Below are 20312 nucleotides of genomic sequence, written 5' to 3' on the forward strand. Positions count from 1 at the left end.
ACGCTTTCGTCTGTTTTTCCAAAACTTTCAAAACAGTTTAGTTCTGTGATAAAAACACAGTTGTTGTGATATCTATTCTCAATAATCCCCAGTTGAGTTTAAAGGAGAGTTTTTTGTGAAGTTTTAGTCCTGTCATGTGTTGCGCTTAGGAAGTTCTTTACCACAGATGATGACGGCGATGAAGATAGGGATGGAGATGATGTACGACAGGTTCTGGCTTTTCTTAAGGCTTACTGAAAAGCTTCCAACAGTGATCTACAACACAAAGGTAAAATAAATATCAACGGTGATGACAACGATGGAGGCACTTTAACACCACAATAACGAAGATAATTAACAGTAATAATAATAATCTCATATCACATCTTCAGTAAGACCCTAGACAGTTCCTGTTACCTCCAGTGTGTCTATGCTGAGGCCTGTCTGATTACTGATCTCACACACAACAGAGGTTGTGTCAGCACTGGGTTCGATTCGTTCAATCACACAGCCATAAGACTTCTCCCCCTGCATGGCCTGTACACTGATCTCTTCTTGTTTCAACACCAGGGAGTCTGCAGTTTTCTGGGCAGAGGAATACATGAGAAGGGTTGATGTCAGGGAAAAGACCCTCAACAGTTAGTTAGCAGATTAAAGACACAAACCAGCATGTAAGTGAACTGGACTGTTTACGAACAGGGCCCCGACGGAGAACAGACACCTTAAGTCTGTCTGACGTGCCATGCTAAAAACAAGTCCTTTTATTCAAACACAATGTTTACACAGTATGACAGTCAGGATGCTGGAATACACTTAGGATTAGTGCATTTCAGCTGAATTCTACTTATGCCTAGCAACGAGTCATTTTACAACCCGCTTTCTCCTTCTGTCAGAAAAACATCACGTGAGGCATCTGGTTTCACATTCTCGGCTCACTACGTGTTTTTCCAAAATCAACCTACACACTTTACACACAACATTTTGAACAAACCTTTTAGCTAAAACATTCATGATAAAATATACTAATACTTTCTTTAACAGTTGAAAAACAGACGAAGGTCTTCAGACATGAAGTCTCTAACATATGTATCTAGGCACCAGCTGTGATGTAAATAGGAGGTGCTCAAGTTCAATTCAATTCAATTTTATTCATATAGCGCCAGAACAATAAAATAGTCTCAAGGCGCTTTGAAAGAACCCAGTGCCTGGACCCCCTTAGAGCAAGCACAATGGCAACAGGGGCAAGGAAAAACTCCCTGTTAATCAGGAAGGGACCTTAAGCAGAACCACGGCACATAAGGGGGGACCCATCTGCTTCAGGTCGGCCGGGAGGAGATAGGAAGGCACATTAGGCTCACAAAGAGATTGCGGTAGCTTGGTGGTGACATTTCTTGCATATATTCAAACAAAAAGTCACCAATGAGCATTCTAGCAAAGCTTTTATCAGTGCCAACTTCACTGTTGATTGTTTCACAAGGTTTTGTATTCCTTCCAGGCCCGCGTTTGTGCAATGGGCAAAAGGGCTGCTGCCCTGGGCCCCGGCCACTAGGGGGCCCGGCGCGGGAGATAAAAAAAAAAAAAAAAAGAATTATTATATTTGGATATTTTTGATGCATTTCCCCACCCGTAGTGAAGTCCACGTTCTCTTAGCGTCACGTATCGTTGCCGGTATCAAAGCATGCAAGACAACAATGGCTTGCATGAAACGATAAGAAAATACGAAAGTGGGGCTAAAAAAAACGAAAAATGAATCAGCAAAAGAGAGAGCGACAGGCAGACGTTTTAAGTAAAACCCCAAAACTTTCAACTTTTTTCAAAAGTATCGATTGCCCCCCTGATGATGAGGATCAAAATATACCTTGGCTACCGCTGGCAGCATTTTTCAAGCCTTAGTTGAAGTAATTGATGGTAATGATATATTTCATGGTTGATGTTTTTGTGCATTGCCTTACGTTTGTAGGCTACTTGTTTTTGGTATGTTGGTACAATTGTTATGTTGGTTATAGGCTACAGTTCCACAAAATAAATGCAAATTTCTTTTTTACATTATGTAATAATAATTGAATTACCAATCCCTCTCTCTCTCTCTCTCTCTAATATATATTGATAAAAACAATAGTAATAATAATAATAATAATAATTATATATATATATATATATATATATTTTTTTTTTTTAAATCTTTGGCGGGCGGACGGGGGGCCTCGGGGAGGCTTCTGCCCCGGGCCCCAGAGGACCTAAACCTGGCCCTGATTCCTTCAGCTAGTTTCAGACAAAAACGCCTTCGTGCTGCTGTTAGCAGAGAAGCACAGAAATGTGTGTGGAGTGGGGTGCTGTACCTGTATGACGACAGACATGTCCTTGCCCGTACGTGTGGTAGTGAAGCTCGTGAAGTGCTGGGTCTGGGTGGTAGGTGAGCTTGCCTTTGCAGGTCACAGAGTAGTTCCCCACTATCAGCATCACAGACTCCTGCATGGGCATAGGAGAGTCCAACAGACCAGGGGGGGTGGAATAGCCGAGTTTCTGGAAGAAGAAAAAGATTTGCCTTGTTTGTAGGGAACTATAGAAACACCAGACATAACCTGTTTAAATTAAAATCAAAACAATCTTCATCAGAAAAAGCGGACTCAGGTGATCATGTTTCGGCTCATGCATGTGCTTGGTCTCATGAAGAGTTACTAAAATGTCGCAGTCTGTCATGATGAAAGTGATTACTCAGCTATGACCATGACATTTGCCTATGACCTCACCAGATATAAACCTTCAATATTCCAGTATAGAAAGTTAAAAAAGAATGGGATGTGCCCCGTGTGTTGCAGATTCTAGCCTGTTTCAGTGGCCAAAAACTGCTGAGTCAGAGTACTGGGGTTGGCTAACAGGGTGATGGAAACTGAGTCAGCAAAGACAAGCAGAGTACCTGAATGACTAAGACATGATGTCATGCAACACAGGAGGGAGGAAGAACATCAGAATGTTTAAAATAAACTGTTTGATTAATTCATTAATTCATCCAAGGAAAAACGAAGCAGGGGAGAACCACAGATGCTGCAAATTCTCTGCAGACAGAACCCTCATTCTTACCCCAGGTTCAGGGGTGATCTCTTCAGATGACCCACTGTGCTTCACCTTCTCCACAAACTCCAGATTAGAACCCACAAACAAGATCTCTCTGCCTCCACTGCAGAACACAGAACACAAAACCCAACAGCAGGTCAAATTATGCGACAGAACATCTGAAGAAGCTTCTAAAAGTGCTTGTATGATGTTCCTCTAGCCCAAAAGGTGCACAGCTGGGGCTGGAGAGCAGTGCTCATAACATCAAGCATGGGTTCAACCTAGCCCTAATGCTAAGTAACAGATAGAAGGCTAAGTTTGTGTCTGAGACAGCCTAGCCCTAATGCTAAGTGTGTGTCTGACACGGCCCAGCCCTAAAGCTAAGTAACACAGAGAGAGCAATGAAGAAGTGAAACGGCTGTGCTGGGAAATGCATGATGGGGAGGCTGTGTAATGTTTGATGCTTTAGTTTGGACGAACAGAAGAAATGATGGTGACACTGAGCTATAGAGGAGACACCAGCTACTCACAGCGACTGCAACAGATTCTGTATCACATAAAAAAAAAATTATGCATTGGGTCATGGGAAATTAAGATGCATACATTTGAAGTAATTTTAAGGACTCTATGTATCCTGAACCTTCTGAAGAGAGGCTTTTAGAATAGATGTATAAAACTGCACCTGGCCCAGGTGGTATTTGGGGAAAGGCCTCTGCAGGTCGGCTGGGAGGCGTAGGTGAGTTTGGCGTTGCCATGACACTGGCCGTCTGGTGTCAGCACACACACTCTCACGGTGCTTTTGGTTCCACTCGGAATGTGGAACATCACCGACTCAACGGAACTGGAGTTTCCAGAATGGGACAACACTGGGGACCTGGTCATGTGACAAAACAGTGAATAAGATGACACATTTCATCCACTCAGTACAATATTTCCCCTCTCCAGGAAAGGTACCTACTCTTTTGGATTGCAGTCCATGTTTCCTTGGAAACGGACCTTTGTGACTGATTCCAGGTTCCTTCCTTGAATAACAGCACCGTTTCGACCATGGATGGAAACTTCACCAGGTCTCATGGACAGAATTTCTGGCTTCTAATAAAAGTTAAGAGGAAAAAAGTGACACGGAGAAAGAGACTAAAAGACAGAGCGTGTAAACAACATTATGAACTATGACTGAGTGTAAAACAGATTGCTCTGTGAACAGTATAACCAAACAGATTTGTCCTCTGGTCAAATGTCTAAGAAACAATGGATGTCTTTGAGGATACCAGGGCCTCTTTATTTCAACATGACACATACCCCGAAGCTCAGTAATGTCTGAATGCCTAAGATAAATTTGCACACAGACCACATTATATTTTTAACATATCTTCTGCTATGCTATACTATGCCCTTGAGGAGAATCTTTGCTCGAAATTAAGCAGCTCAATTAAGTTGTTGTCTACACATCTCTGCTTGTGAACATAAGTATTTAGAAAAACTGCAAGGAAAATGCATGCTCAATATTACCTAAAATGTTAGTAAAAATAATGAATGTAGTCCTAAAAGAATAATAAAGTAATACAGATTGATTGGTTGTTATTGGCTCTGTGTGTTTTTTTCCCTATTCAGCAGCTCATGCTTGATGAGCCATGTGAAGACTGTCTAAGACCGAGGAGACGGGTGATGTTCTTGTCTGAGGAAAATAGTTGTGAACAACCGTGCAAGGTGAACACCAGAGACCCAACAGCTGCAGGCCACAGACCTCACAGTTTTAAAATAAAACTGTGGGCAGAGGAAATCTGACAAAAATAACGTAACCATTTCGGAGGGGTTCATTAATGTTTAAACACAACTGTAATTAGCTTCAAAATATACTGTATATAGTGTTTACTAATTATTATATGTTTAAATTAGGGCTGTCAATAGATTAAAAAAAATTACTAATTTTAACACAATGGTGCCCCTCGACGGTAAATCGTAAGAATTTCCCCTGAAGCAATTCGAATCACCTCAATCAGCCCACTGTCCTCAACTATGTTGATGGGCCGGACTTGTCTAGTTATTTTCCTAGAGAAGTCGTAGAGTGTGGGTTGGCGATCATCTAACCTGGGACTGCTTTCTGTCAGGTGCTTTGCATTAAGGTGATAACTTCAAGACGAGCTGCTTCTGTGATAGCTAAATTCAGCTTGACAAATGCTACATACAACTTTAGTTTTGTCGATTGTTCAGTCATTTTGGTTCTTAAACATAGACTTTCCGCCCAACAATCACTCAGCTCTCTCCATCTTCAACTACCGCAGTGGTTCTCAAACTTTTTCTGTCATTCCCCACTTTGAACAAGGGGGGCTATTCAAGCCCCACCTGTCCCTCATCGCTCCCATAAAATGGTAGGTCAAGTCTGGCCTGATGTAATTCCCAATCCTCTCCCCACCTCTTCTCCGCCTCGCTTCCTGTCATAACTTCATGTCCTATCCAAATAAAGGCATTTAAAAAAAAAAAAAAAAAAAAATTATTATTCTGTTTTTTTAAAGTTGCGTTAATTGCGTTAAAATATTTTATCGCGTTAATCGCGGCCGCATTAATCGCATAGATTAACGCGTTAACGCTGACAGCCCTAGTTTAAATACATAAATGGTACAGTGTTTATTTATTTTTTATTATTCATTACTTTTTATATTTACTGTCTAACTTGTTTTATTCAAACATCCAACCCCCCACCCCCACCCCAACCCAGTTTCATTGCAATGCATTCGAAAGTGTCACACTAAGAACTAAAAAAGGAGAGGCCAATTTCTCAGTGGCACGTACATTTTACTGGCATTCGCAGACAGGTTATTTATATAGCCTAGTTAAGCAAACTCTGGATGTAAGCCACTTCCCTGTTTCAGGACCCATGTTTGAAACGCATCTTCACTGGTCTGATGAAAGCACATAGAACTGCGAGCTGAAGGCACAACTTACTGTCTGGTTCTGTCCTGACGTGAGGTTTCTACATACATCCTAAGAAGAGGTAGGAGAAAGAAAAAGAGGGAGAGAGAGAGAAAGAGAGAAGAAAGAAAAAGCCATCACACATCAGATATGACTTTTCACCTATGTGTGTCACACGTCCATTAAATGTTTCAGTACAGTAATTGTGTGAAGTTGAAAATCGTTGTTGTTGTTGTTGTTGTTGTTGGACATCTGAGACACATCTCACCTGTGTGGTCACATTGTCCGTTGTGGAGGCTGTCCTCCAGGTACAAGCATCACCTGAGAGAGACCACACACACCCTGCAAAGAAGCACTGCATACACCTGCGGAACACACACACACTTCATTTGTTGTAAAAGCTTTGCGCTGAAAAAAACACTTTCTTTTCACTTTTAACTGAAACGGCAGTGAACATGACCAGAGAAAACATAGCAGCTGTCTTACAAAACAGAAGGTGGCCCTCCTCTGATAGCGGAGCAGTTTTCCAAACGCACGTCCTTAATGAGCGTCTCCCTCTGGATTGTAATGTTGACGCTTAGGCCGAGTCCTGCACACATGAACACCATCAGTTGATCAGTCCATATGGACATAATCTAGTCATCAACAAGCTGTTACTGTATCAATAATAAGCAGACTTTTGTCCTTTCAGACCTTCGGCAGGAAAGCTCTCACTAGAGAGGATGCAGGAACAGGAAGAAGGCCCAGGGCTGTCACACTTCTCTAAAGCACACGCGAAATGTATGCCACTGTTCAGGTTGGGTGCAGCTGTAACTGTGATGTCCTGGCAAGAGACAGAACCACAGACTGTCAGGCTCATGATGAAATACAATCAAAACAAAGCCACACTTGACAGAATATACATAAGAAAAGCCTCCTCCACCTGCCCATTGATGCTCCTCTTCATGTGGACAGAAATAATCTCCCTCTGCTGGGACGTCCCAGGAACTGAGACCCAGTCAGAGCTGGAACAGTCATGTTGAAACGAGCATCTGGAGAGGAACAGAAAATATGTGTGTGTGAGTGTGTATGTGTGTTGTGTGTGTGATTGTGTATGTGTGTGCATCTGGAGAGGGACAGAACATACAAGCTATGCAGTTACTGTTTTCCCAACCAGAATGGGGGAAACAGCTTTTTCATGGGTGAGAAGAGAACTGAGAAGAGGTCTGAAATAACTTGGTGTGAGAGAACTGCAAGCATGGTTATAGTTACAGTAAATATGCCTTTGTGTGTGTGTATGTGTGTGTGAGTGTGTATGTGTTTGTGTGTGTGTGTGTGTGTGTGTGTGTGTGTGTGTGTGTTTCTCTGTGTGTGTGTGTATGTATGAGAGAGAGAGAGAGCGTATGTGTATGTGTGTGAGTGTGTATGTATGTGTGTTTGTGTGTATGAGAAAGAGAGAGAGAGAGAGTGTGTGTGTGAGAGAGAAAGAGAGTGTGAGTGTATGTGTGTGTGAGAGAGAGAGTGTGAGTGTATGTGTGTGTGAGAGAGAGAGTGTTTGTGTGTGTGTGTGTATGTACGTGGGTGGTCATTGTGGTGACACATACACTTCATTACAGTTGTGTGAGTTGTAGTTGTATGAAGGTGAAGGCTGTTCAAAAGCACACCGGTGCATCCTCAAGTGTTCTCACCTGTTCTGAGACACACACCAGCCACAGAAGGGGTCCAGGGCAGACCAGCAGTCCCTCAGAGTCTGATACACACCACACTGGGCCACAGGGACCGTTATCATCTACAACACACACACACACACACACACACATATGCACTCACTCTATCAGATCAAAATGTCAACAGGAGCATATTGATGTGCTGTTCTGGCTGAAGAAGGTCATGACACTTTTACAGCATTTTCAGTTTGTTGTGGGACATGTAGGACAGCAGACACACACACTTTACAAACGGTATTTTACCCCAGTTCTGTGGTGAACTGTTATTTAGCTGACCCACCTGGTTTCCCAGAGCCATGTAAATGTCTGTGTGATGCACTGGGGTGAAGAGCATCCTGGGTAAAATGTGTTGATCCTCATTTGAACTGTACAGCACGGTGGGGCAGCCAGGTTTGAGGGATGCATCCACAACAAGCTGGGAAGACAAAGATCGCCATGTTTGTTTGAAGGACATTTAAATATCAAAATGACCCTTTTAAAGCATTCAAAAATAAAGAAAATAAAGGCTGGGGCTAGAATAATGCACCATTGTATCTCTGTGTAGGTGAATTCAGATTAAAAATTAGCAATGCATTCAATGCATTCAACTGTAAAACAACAATCTACAAAACTGAGACCCACCTTTGATCAGCAGTCCAGTTCCAGTGCCAAGAAAAGCACAATCAGGAGTTGCTCCTTAAAGCAGCGACTGATGTTATGTTGCTGTACTTGAACACCACTGCAGCCGGCTTGAGAACTTTATCTTTGACCAGATCAGACTGTAGAAGAGCCATAACACACTGATAAACAGGGGTGTGGTCATTCACTGCTTCACCACAGTAATATGATTCCTTTAAGTTTAGTAAAAGTTTAGTTATTATTATTCAGAAATAAAAACACAGACACATACGTTGCAATATAGTAACACATATTTTCTTCATTAATATTTTCTAACCTGGCGTTTATCTTCTTCGTTACACTCATCTTTGTTAAAGCAGAACCCTGAAACAGGGCCTGTTTGCGATGGGCTGATGTCAAAAATGGCCACCGCGGCGTCTCCAGTGTTGTCCTGAAAGACACCTGCCCAAAGCACCTGAGATTCTCCAGGAATAAGAGCAGAGGACAGAAGCATCCAGGATTCGTTGCCGTCGCAACACTGAAGCGCCGCACCTTGGAGGGTTTTGAAGGTTCCCCTTTACTGTTCCGATTATCAAGCGTTAGAAGTTTGACTTTTGATTCGAATCTGTTCTTGACGTTCATAAAAAGATAGATTCGTTGTATATTTGATGCATTCAACTGGAAACCATGTACAAACTGAATTTCCGGTTCAAACTTAATTTCCTTTCCAGACTTAATTTCTTTGTGAATAATTGGTTGGATGCTGGCGGTAAAGTGGTGATCTGATTTGGAAAAAATTCCTCCAACCTGTCCATCAACAGTGTCTCGTAATGTTACTAAGGCGTCACTGTCACACTTCGTTCCTCTGTTTTTGGCCACCAATAAGTATTTGTCATTTCCATGGTCAGTAAAAAAAGCAATACTTGAGTATGACCCAATGGTGCTACTTTCCCTGTGTATCCTTGTAGAGATGTGATTCAGGTCAATAACTTCACAGTATCCACAGGGATCCTCAGGGAGAGATCCGCATGTCAACAGAGTACCGTTACTGGTGAAAGGAAGTAAAGTCACGTTGTTTGCCGATGAATTTGAAATTAGTTTAAGCATTTCCAGTGTGAGGCTCAGGGTCATCTGATGAAGTTGAGTAGGCTTATCCGTGAGTACGAATAGTGTATCGATTCCAACGGCTAAATTAACAATTTCCCCATCAAAAACGTGCGTTTCTTTACAGAGAGCATATCTGCAAGCAACCAGAAGAAACGCGAGTAAAGTAGCTCCCATTTTGTGCGAAAATTCGGCTACATTTGCCTGAACAAGGAACCTATTGCAGACGATTCGCTTTCTGTGAACGCCCTGTCACTTGGTTCTCCTTAAGAAGAGAAGTAACTTACAGCAGTACAACAATTTGTTCAGTTCTCCTTTCTGCAAAAAAAGCTTTAACTTCCGCCTTCGATAGTGCAGAAAAAGTAGCCCATCCTAAAATTGGGTTACTTTTCTGAGTGAAAACACATCATGAAATTAATAACATATGAAATGTTGTTTAATATGAATGTAATGAACGCATATGATCAAGCACGGATAAACAAACGAGTCAGAGCGGTATGAACAAGAAATCAGTGCCCTAATTATAGACAGCGCTTATTTCACTTACAGTCCATTCCTGTTCAAAACATGGTCTTACAGATGCGACTTGCTGCAGGTTCAACTTTAGCTGAGTAATGAATCTGTCGTAGCAAATCCCCCTCTGACAGGTTACGCTGATTTTCTGCAACCCTATACCCTAACGGTCTACGTCTGCCTGTGCCATGTGGTCAGTATTGCAGTGTTGATCAGGAGAGGTCTATAAGCCAGCGGCCGGCTTAAAGACCCCCTCCAGTGAAAATACAGTTTTTAACCTTGTGTGTGTCCATACAATGTTTGTTTTAATATGATACTCAACATAGGCCCTATCATGAGCGAAATAAGCAACCAGCCACGGCTGAGTATTTCCACCTTGGAACTGCGGTGTACCAATGACACAAAGACACAGAATCAGACAGCCTGGGTTTCATACATCACACACTTAAGGAACCAATCGCGTGAATTTGCATTGTGGGGCTTTATGTAAAGGGGCCATAAACAAGCCTATTTGCTGCCCCCTGCAGGTTACCTAATTTGGACAAAATTACCTGGGCACTGAATCAAGTCACACACCAAGGTTTAGGGAAAAGCAAAGATTTGTATTTCTCTTTAAATTGTATTTTCTAAAAGCACCTTGGGGAGGGAGCAGTGGCCCAAGCACACATCACATAAATGTCAAGTGCTACGTGCTGATTAATAAATAGTTTAGTAAATAACATGCAGAAGATAGGCCTATACACAAGGACAGATGGCTATATAAATTAGCAATACATAATACACAGAAAATTCATAGGTGTTTCAGATGGGCAAAGCACAATCAGATAAAATGTTCAATTCAATTCATCCCAATCATAGATTCAGTGATAAAATACACATCAAGAGCCAGAAGGCACACATAGCAACCCATAAGCACAGCCGGCAAAGGCTAAGTTTATCCCCTCCTATTCCACTGTACAGACAAGGCACTTTGCACAGAATATGAGCTTTTTCTTCTCCTCGCTCACATGCACGCGCACTCACTCACACAAAGAAACCCGCCGGGGAACCCACTTTCCCGGAAACAAAAAGACATTTGGTGCACCAGAATAATACATGATACGCTGGCCTCCTCGCCGCAGCCGCCGGACGTGGGGTAAATCGAAGGTACACAGACCAGTGATCGCAACACGAGACAATCAGCTGTCTAAGCCAACAGCACTTAATCTCAAACCTAAACGGCGGACGAGCAACAATTAGTAATGCGACGGATAACAGCACTGGACCTTTTATTCAAAACCATTACCTTCTGTCCTGGTAACAAAGGCTCCCCTCTGACCTTGCGGTCAAACCCTCGTTTCTGCTTTTCTACGTTCTAGGCACCAAAGGCGGCTGAACACCAAGTCCAAATGCGAGATATGGGCGTCAAAGGATGGGGAAAAGACAAGGCAACTCCAAGGCTCAAAGGCAACTCCACTAATCTCTGGAAAGTCCCAGGTGCATTGCACAGGCCCATTGGTATTCTATTGAACTCGTAGAGGCCCATAGGGGTCACAGAGGCTGTTTTTTCTTTATCAGCTGGGTGCACCCCCATCTGCCAGTAACCATGTGCCAGATCAACAGTGGAAAAGACTTAGGACTTTTTGAGGGATGCAAGTGATTCCTCAATCCGAGGAAGGGGATAAGCATATTTATGAGTGACACTATTAAGCTTCCTGTAGTCTACGCAAAATCGAAGGGTGCCGTCCTTCTTTCTTACGAGAACTACAGGAGCCGCCCAAGAACTGCAACTTTCACTAATGATACCACCGTCAAGCATGTTACCCAAAAGCCCCCTCACTTCTTGATAAAGTTTTGGTGGAATGCGACTATACCGGTCTCTTATTGGAGCTGAATCCCCTGTTGGCATCACATGGAAGACCTTATCAGTATATCCAGGTTTGGTTTTATTAGTATTCCAATCCAGACTCCTCCTGACCAACTGTTGAAGTGTCCATGACAACCTCCCCCAACTGCTCCTGATGTGCAGGTTGGCACCCTGCGTGGTAGCCTCCGTTATCAGTGTGTGAATGGGTAGATGTTCGAGGCATTAACATGTAAATCGCTTTGAGTGCTCTATGAGTAGATAAAAGCTATATATTTACGCTAACTTACAAAAGGCTAATAAAATGTGCAACTTTTGCATTTAATCCGTATAAATCCTCACGTTTGTTTAAAAAAAGTTGAAACCCCAAGAAAAAACACATTTAATTAAATATTGGTATAGTTTATTGCAAGTCCTCATTCATTTATACAACTGACTGATTGTAAGACTAATAATATTTGGAACATTTGTATTACAAAACTGACAAGGTACTGCATTACCTATTTTAGAAACTGTCTCCAATAAAATCTGTAATGACAGGCTTTACTGAACTCATGAGCTTAGCATTCTGACTTTAAACCGCAGCAAAAACAGTGAAACAGAACTGCAACACAGCCTAGCTTGGAAACAAGTCTTGTGTACATGTCAATGTGAACGGCGTGACCGTGAAAGGGTGAAGGAGAACAGAAGAAGAAAAGGAGAGCGAACAGTGAGAGAGGACTTGACTGCAGCGTTGGGCTGATTACCCTCAATCACTGACGACGAGTGCCTGTAAAACAAGCTAACAAACAACAAATAAATTGAGCAACACAATGTCCCTAGTAAAATATAAAAATATGAAACAAACTAATGGAGGGGGAGAAAGGTGAACATAAGAATGAAGGGAGAGAAAGGGGCCAGAGCAATAAACTGTGTTCAAGGGAGAGACAGGGAATGGTTACAGACGGGACAGAAAGGACATATGGAGGGAAGAGAGAAAGGAGAGAGGGTGGCTAGCTGGTTGTTACAGTTTAGGGAGGTTAGGCTGCCTAAGTCAGTAGGTGTATAGCATGAGGGGTGTGTTGGACAGTAAATTAGGGAGGTTAAGCTGCCTAAGTCAGTAGGTGTATAGCATGAGGGGTATGTTGGACAGTAAAGTAGGGAGGTTAAACAACTGGATTGACTAGTGTGTTAAATAAAACAAATATACTCACCAATAGTACACTTATGATGTTAATGTATCCACAGTAGGCTGGAATGTGTGTGTGTGTGTGTGTGTGGGGGGGGGGGGGTCTAGATGTATTCACGAGTGGTATGAACATATGTGTCTGAGAATGTGTGTGTGTGGCGAAGATGGTGTCACCAGTGGAGTGTGTGGGGGTGTGTGAACATATCCACAGCAGACTGGAGTGTGTGTGTGTGTGTGTGTGTGTGTGTGTGTGTGTGTGTGTGTGTGTGTGTGTGTGAATATATCCACAGCACACTGGAGTGTGTGTGTGTGTGTGTGTGTGTGTGTGTGTGTGTGTGTGTGTGTGTTTGTGTGTGTGTGTGTGTGTGTGTGTGTGTGTGTGTGTGTGTGTGTGTGTGAACATATCCACAGCACACTGGAGTGTGCGAAACACTGGGTTTTTGTTATATTCAGGCAAGTATGTGTGTGTTTGGGGGGGACGGGGGGCTTCAGCAGCAGGACTTGATGGTACTGAGCTGTTTCAGCACTCCGGTCACCACTGACATACGTCTTACCTTGAAACAAGGACTATAACCTTACTGTGTGTAAGGTTATAGTCCTTGTTTCAAGGTAAGACGGACTTGACAGGATGATGGCTAATCTTGAGCACTGCTATGGGTTTGTCTGCATGCTATCTGTGTCTGTGGTGTGGAGTTTGGACACGAAACTGGGGCTCTGAATCTGACCATCAAGAATTTTTACTACAAACTTAACCTAACAACTGGGTGGCTGTTTTTTCCTCCCCTCTGAAAAGCATTCGATACCTCTGCAATTATGTGTAGAAACATTTAGACAGGTAATTATATCAACTTACTTCACATGTGACGTCTCTGGTTGAGTGTCTCCTGCTGAGCAGGAGAGTCCTGTCTGTGTCTGGTGCTGAGCCTTGATGACCAGGAAGGGGCACTTCACTGAGGGGACAGAAACATGGAGAGCAGAAGGTGAGTCCGGATGATGGCGTCAGTGTGTGTTTGTGTTTGCATGTGTGTTTGAATTTTGCACATTTCTGATGTAGAAGAGGGTGTATGCTGTGCTGTCTGTCTCTTTGCGTTTGTGTGTGTGTGTGTGTACCTTTCTGGTGTAAAAAAGCATGTAGGCAGTGCTGGCTCTCTCTCTGAGTACAGCCTCCTGAGTGGTGGGGGAGACTTCCTCATCATTAAGAGAGAGCCAGAGTCCCCCTTCCTCGGCGCAGTCACTTGTGTAATGACCTGGAGGTGTCAGTCAACCACAGATCAGAAACCAACACACTCACACACCTCCCATATTTACCTGTGTGTGCTCCTTATAGAGTCTGTGTTTCTGTGATGTCCACACTCATACAAACATATGGGTCTTATTTGCCTGTGTGTGTGTGTGTGTGTGTGTGTCTTACCGCAGTCCGCATTGGTCCCAATGTGGCTCAGCACGCTCATTAAGGAGTAGGTGGAGCTGCCTCCCTCCTGACAGAAGAAACACAAGTGTCATTTATACATCACGGGGCTCATGTTGTTTACACACTATCACTATACAAAACACACACTCATTACCATACTTACATTACAACCGTCCAGCACCACCATAGTGGAACACTCATAGTATAACACACATGGACACATTACTCATTTCACTACCCTCAATAACTCATGTAACCGTTTTCACATAAATTACTTCCACTTGAGCCAAACTAAGATCTCAGCCTAAGTGTCTCCCTGTGTGTCTCACCACCTTCTCTCTCTCTGTCCCTGCCTCTAGCTCCTGAGTGATGGAGGATGCTGGGTAAAAGGAAGGAAGGAGGGAACGATGAGCTTCTTCTACAACATCAACTCAGTCACCTCTGACTCGATTTTAAATGAATAGTTTACGTGCAAAGATTCTAGTGTTTTTGAGAATCGATACACTATCATAAAACATAATATTGTGATTTCTTACACCCCTAATCAGCATGTGTGTTCTATAGGAACCAGACACATAACCTTGGTGTTGTTGTTAGCAATGGTTCTGCGATTTGAGGCACAGAGACACACGCAAGTTCATTGGTGTGACGTGTGTGAGCAGAGAGGAGACTTGCCTTCAGAGGAAGACGCCCCCCCCAGAGTAGAGGTGGCTGCAGGGCAGCAGCCTGATCCTGCACTGGGGGCCGCAACCTGAGGGGACTCGCCACACCTTCCTGCAATGTCCTCAGTCCTGAAAAGACATTATTAGTGTGTGTGTGTGTGTGTGTTTGTGTGTGTGTGTGTGTGTGTGAGAGAGAGAGAGAGAAAAAGAGAGAGAGAAACACAGTTAGAAAATATATTTTACTGTGATAAATTCAAATCACTCCTAAAGTCTATTTTACACAAGCCCCCTGGTGGACCACAAAGGCTAAGGCTGTTCCATGTGAACGGTTATTAGCCTGAGAGGACTCCCAAAACCTTCCTGCCATGTCCTCAGTCCTGGAAACACACATTATCATTGTGTGCGTGTGTGTGTGTGTGTGTGTGTGTGTGTGAGAGAGAGAGAAGCACAGTTACAAAATATTTCACTGTTATATGTAAGGCCCATACAACTAGCAAAGCCTATTTTTCACCAGATCTTCAGTATTTTGTCGCCGCCTGGTGGACCTTCAAGGCTAAGACTGTTACATGTGAACAGGTATTTTTATAACAAATCTCCAAATGAATAGAAACATTTAAAAAAGACAGGGTATAGATAGGTAGTCTTGAGTCTGTTCCATTTCTCGGCTACATGCATGTATGGGTGTGTGTGTGTTTGTGCTAGATTGTTTGTGAGTGTGTGTGGATGTGTGCGCATGCTTGTTTGTATATGTGTGTGTGTTTAAGTGTATCACCACCTTTGTTTGATCTGGAGCTCTGCCTCCAGCTGAAGCGGTGCCATGCTTTTGGTGAGGGTGAAGGGGCAAAACCTCTTCAGGTGTAAAATGAGAACCCTAGAGAGAAAGAGAATAATTATAATCTGGTCCATAGGAGATATCTCTCCATCAGGACCAATGCCAGTGGAATGAATGATTGGCTGCTGTGGGTTACTCTGGTAAACAGGAGGAGTACAGGAGTAACTCCGTTACATTGGTGGCAATGGTGTTTGTACATGTGTCTCATGTGTTTCTCGTGTGTTTCTCATGTGTCTCGTGTGTTTCTCACGTGTCTCTCATGTGTTTCTCATGTGTGTCGTGTGTCTCATGTGTGTCTCATATGTCTCGTGTGTTGGTGCTTAAGTGGAGGTCAGTGGAGGCAGGCAAACTTACTGAGGTAGTGTGTAGAAACTACACCTCAAGCTCGACACCTGACCCCCACACCGCTCGCACCTGTACTCAACTTCTGATTCCTGTGGGCACAAACACATGTGACAAACCAGTTTGTGTGTGTGTGTGTGTGTGTGTGTGTGAAAGAGAGAGTGTGTGTGTGTGTTTGCTCTGACTACATTGTGAGTATAGAGATTGAGATTGACTGTTAGTAACGTACATTGAAGTAGAGCTCTAGGCTGTTTTGGACTGTGCCCTGCGCAACCATTTGGAGGGAGAGGTAGGTGGAGATCTCCTCCCTCCTGCTCTCAACTCCACAGCTGCTCAACAAACAAAAACACACATGAGGGCTACAGATCAATGCTTCACACACAGGAATAATGTCTGTAGATCTGCCCTTATATCAGCCTGACTGACCTTCTGCAAGACCTTATGTGCTGGAGCTGGAAGGAGAGCAGAGTGTCCACTGGGCACTGATAGGACACATCCCCCATCTGGAGGGTGTGCCCAATGTCCTTGAGGCCCAGAAGACACTCCGAGAGGAACTCATGGGTGTCCTGCACACACACAAGCACATATATGACACACACAGATGCATACGGACATAAAACATGTCAACATGAACAGAAATGCCCATCCACACGCATATTTTACAAACGTTGAGCCTTGCAATGATATGGCTTACAATGTCATCAAAAGCTGTATACATGAGAATTGATTAAGTTCATAGTATCTGATTTCATGTGTGTGTTCTCACGTTCTGTGAGTTCCCCTTGAATTCTTGGTTGCGCAGGGCGATGCAGTCCTTCAGCTCCATCAGCACTGCCGCCTTCAGCTCCCTGTCCGTGGATGCCCTCAGGCACCAGAGACCCACAAAGGAGCTATGGAGAGAGGGAGGGGGGTGAGGGGAGTGTTTATGTTTGTGTTCATGGGATTATTTATGTCTGTGTGCAAATGTGTATTTGTGTGCATGGGTGTGTGTTTGTATGTGAGCGTGTATGTGTGTGTGTATGTGAGCGTGTGTATGTGAGCGTGTCAGTGAGTGTGTGTGTGTGTACTTACCTGAGGAGCAGTGCTGAGGGCTCCTGCCTCCATGTCTCCTCATGCAGGAGCAGCTGGATACAGAGGGGCTGCAGAGCGAACAGACACTGCAGGGTGGAGTTGATATAGCAGGTCTGTCCGAGGTTAGGCAGCCTGAGAGAGAGGAAAATAAACAAGAAAGTCAAACACAAACTGCCAAGAGCTACTCAAGCAAGCATCATACATGCACATAAACACTGCCTAAGGGAATACACATCAAATGTAACCTCTGCTGGGGCCCGTTCGTCGTAGGGTTGAAGCTAAGTTAATCAATTGGCCTTTTAGCCCGTTAAGATTAGCGAGCTGATTGAGAACAGCAAATATCGGTTCGTTAACGGCTGATCCGCATCCAAATCATGTGGTTCATTTCTACCAGGCTAAACTTATCATGGCATTTGCGCGTGCAAGTCCTACTTCAAAAGGCAGGAAAGGTCGATCACCAAAACCATGATTTTCTAACGGTATAATGGTTCTAAACTCAAAGAAAAGGGCTCTTTTTTTCTCCGCTGGCGAGTAGGAGATGAACATGAACGCTTATGAACAATACAAGACCATAATCAAGGCAAAATTCAACACCACCACCGCTGTGAGAGCAAGGTGTGTTGGGATGTTTATAGGCTGATATCTATGTATGAATACCTGACGGCAAGTGTCAACTGGTACAGAGGTTTCCTCTACCGGTTCGAATCTGCAAGGTTGCTAGTTTGAATCCCCTCACCTCCTTCCTCAATGTAGTTTTACATTTCCTTGGAAGTCGCTTTGAATAAAAGCGTCTGGTAAATTACTAAATGTATTAATAACAAATGCAATAAATTGAAGCAGTGAAAATAAATTGTCTGTATTTCTCTCTATTCTTATCATGAGTCCACATTAATCATTTTCTACAATAATGATATGCTATGGTGTACTAATAACACTCATATAATTATGAGTGCTTTGTTCTCTGCATCACCGACACTACAAAAATGTACCACTCGCAAAAAAGCGCAAGACAGTCAATGTTCGACTGTGGTGTTTGCAATAAATTACTCGAGAAGGTCTTGTAAATTAATTATTCCTTGTCGGCTGAATCCGTAGCGCTCATACAAGAATAATGGATCTTGGCGATCGCAAAGAACTCTCTCCCTCCGCTAATCTAACTAATATCAGTCCTTGGTCAATGGGGTCCCTCCTTTTTCCGGGGGTGTGGCAAGCTTATCCAGCTACACTTAAGTTAGCCTGCGCTGGAGCAGGTTAGTGCTAATCGATATGTTACTATGGTGATTTATCAAAAGTTGCTTCCACGAACCAAAAAGAGGGGCGTTTTTTATCTTAGCCTGAAAATTAGCTTGCTAGACCGCTTAGCGAGCTACGACGAATACCCCCCTGGACTTCAATATATGTTCAATATATATGCTGGACAGACATACTGAATGTGAACACACACATCACTCCTCTAGGTGGTTTAAAGTGAGAGAATGGTGATCTGGGTGACCTCCCCCCTGCACTTCAGCTGCTGGGCCGGGAGAACATGCGGCTTTCTCTCTGGGGCCTCCGAGGCAATGAGGAGGGCCACAGGGGGTGTCCTGGCCCTACTCTTTGGGGCCTCCGGGGCAATGGTGAGGGCCACAGGGGGTGTCCTGGCCCTACTCTCTGGGGCCTCCGGGGCAATGAGGAGGGCCCCCGGGTGCTTTTGCCCCTTTTTAAGGCCCCCTGATGGCAACCAGCTCCCCTCCACGAGTTGGACCATTAACCTGTACAAACACAGTTTGGAAGTGAGTGTAGGTAAACCCAGCACTCAAGTTGAGGCTAAAAAAATGTGATGTGGGACTGGATGCAGTCTGTGGTTGGGATGATCTGTGGGGCTGCAGCTGGATCTTACTGTGTTTCTATATGACATTTACGAGTGTATATAAGCTCATTAAGGTGTGATATGGGAACTAAGACTGCAGCTGGATCTTATAGTGAATCTATATGATGTTTCTGTGTGTATCTGTGGTGTGATCAGTAGCTATGACAACATGAGGAACAGCAGTATGGGGTGGTGAGGCAGCATTAGGGAAGTTAGTGAGGGCACATATGTGTGTCGTGTTCTGAATCAGCACTCACTGGTCCAGGGGGTCACAGCCTTTTGGGATGTCCGGGCTGGGGACCTCCTCTCCTTGGGGTGCCCCGGGAGATGGGGTTTCTGGGGAGGCCGGGGTGACCAGTGTGGAGGACTCAAGGGTAGCTAGGGTGACTAGAGGGCCTGGGGTGTCCAGACAGGGAACCACCTTTACTGTGCTGGAGATCTGGTGAAATGGAAAAACACTCCTTGCTGAGTTTGGCTTTTTTGACCTATAAGTGTCTACATTCCACAAACAATTATAAGTTCATGTAAGTTTAATTGTCTAACAGTAAATGTCACAGTCTTATGTGTCACACAAAATAGTTGAGCCAAACTTTGATTATAAACTGCTAATTAGATGACTGTAACTAAAGTGAAGATTGCTCCTGCAGGTGTAATAGAAGGGAAGTCCATCTATGTTGCCATGGTTACCTGAGGGACGTCCCCTGACACAGGGCTTGGCTCCAGGCTGTCCAGAATAAAGGAAGACATGGGAACTTTAGTCAGCACACACACACACACACACACACACACACACACACACACACACACACACACACACACACACACACACACACACACACACACACACACACAGCAACATGCATACAGACACACGCTCAGAATCCCACAGAATCAGATTCACTCGCACTGGTGTACTCTTACATCGCAGGTATACCAGCATCCCCAGTCTTGTTTTTTCTAAATAATCTCCTCAGCCAGTGACGAGGCCTCCTGTGTGAGAGATTAGAGAGATGAGACGACTAACAAGACTTTTGGTTAACCTCAATTCATAATATTATTATTATTATTATTATTATTAGTTTTGTTTTACATAGTACCATTAACATCCACTTCACCAATACATAAACACACACACACACACACACACACACACACACACACACACACACACAACAGTTTACCTCTCAAGCATTGGTCTGCCTGGACTTTCTTCCTCTGGTTAAAAAGGATGGACATATCAGCATTAATTTACCTAATAGAATTAAAAACCA

At 43.7% G+C, this 20312-nt stretch overlaps 2 protein-coding genes and 2 long non-coding RNA genes across 4 annotated transcripts; all 4 read right to left on the minus strand.

The window, feature by feature from the left end:
* Positions 1 to 161: 161 nt before the first annotated feature.
* LOC116224138 (plexin-C1-like) lies at positions 162 to 8060 on the minus strand. Its single transcript, XM_031582985.2, has 13 exons — positions 7930 to 8060; positions 7611 to 7711; positions 6866 to 6974; positions 6637 to 6766; positions 6430 to 6532; positions 6212 to 6308; positions 5977 to 6015; positions 3992 to 4125; positions 3716 to 3907; positions 3061 to 3157; positions 2319 to 2502; positions 397 to 564; positions 162 to 255 (listed from the first exon to the last, which is right to left on the minus strand). Exons 1-12 carry the CDS (start codon positions 7981 to 7983, stop codon positions 479 to 481), a joined length of 1326 nt encoding a protein of 441 aa, XP_031438845.1. The 5' UTR covers positions 7984 to 8060; the 3' UTR covers positions 162 to 255; positions 397 to 478.
* A 6900-nt stretch (positions 8061 to 14960) lies between these two features.
* LOC122133581 lies at positions 14961 to 16174 on the minus strand. The gene is made up of 3 exons (XR_006152882.1): positions 16134 to 16174; positions 15723 to 15818; positions 14961 to 15076 (listed from the first exon to the last, which is right to left on the minus strand). It is a non-coding gene; the product is annotated as an uncharacterized LOC122133581 (long non-coding RNA).
* Positions 16175 to 16853: 679 nt separating this feature from the next.
* On the minus strand, positions 16854 to 18939 carry LOC122133609 (ubiquitin carboxyl-terminal hydrolase 37-like). Its single transcript, XM_042710152.1, has 3 exons — positions 18698 to 18939; positions 17193 to 17324; positions 16854 to 17011 (listed from the first exon to the last, which is right to left on the minus strand). The coding sequence occupies exons 1-3, from the start codon at positions 18937 to 18939 to the stop codon at positions 16870 to 16872; spliced, it is 516 nt and encodes a 171-aa protein (XP_042566086.1). The 3' UTR covers positions 16854 to 16869.
* A 384-nt stretch (positions 18940 to 19323) lies between these two features.
* On the minus strand, positions 19324 to 20033 carry LOC122133577. Its single transcript, XR_006152878.1, has 3 exons — positions 19963 to 20033; positions 19729 to 19765; positions 19324 to 19480 (listed from the first exon to the last, which is right to left on the minus strand). It is a non-coding gene; the product is annotated as an uncharacterized LOC122133577 (long non-coding RNA).
* Positions 20034 to 20312: the final 279 nt, after the last annotated feature.

This window comes from Clupea harengus, chromosome 16 (genome assembly GCF_900700415.2).
Source record: "Clupea harengus chromosome 16, Ch_v2.0.2, whole genome shotgun sequence".
NCBI classification, from domain to species: domain Eukaryota; kingdom Metazoa; phylum Chordata; class Actinopteri; order Clupeiformes; family Clupeidae; genus Clupea; species Clupea harengus.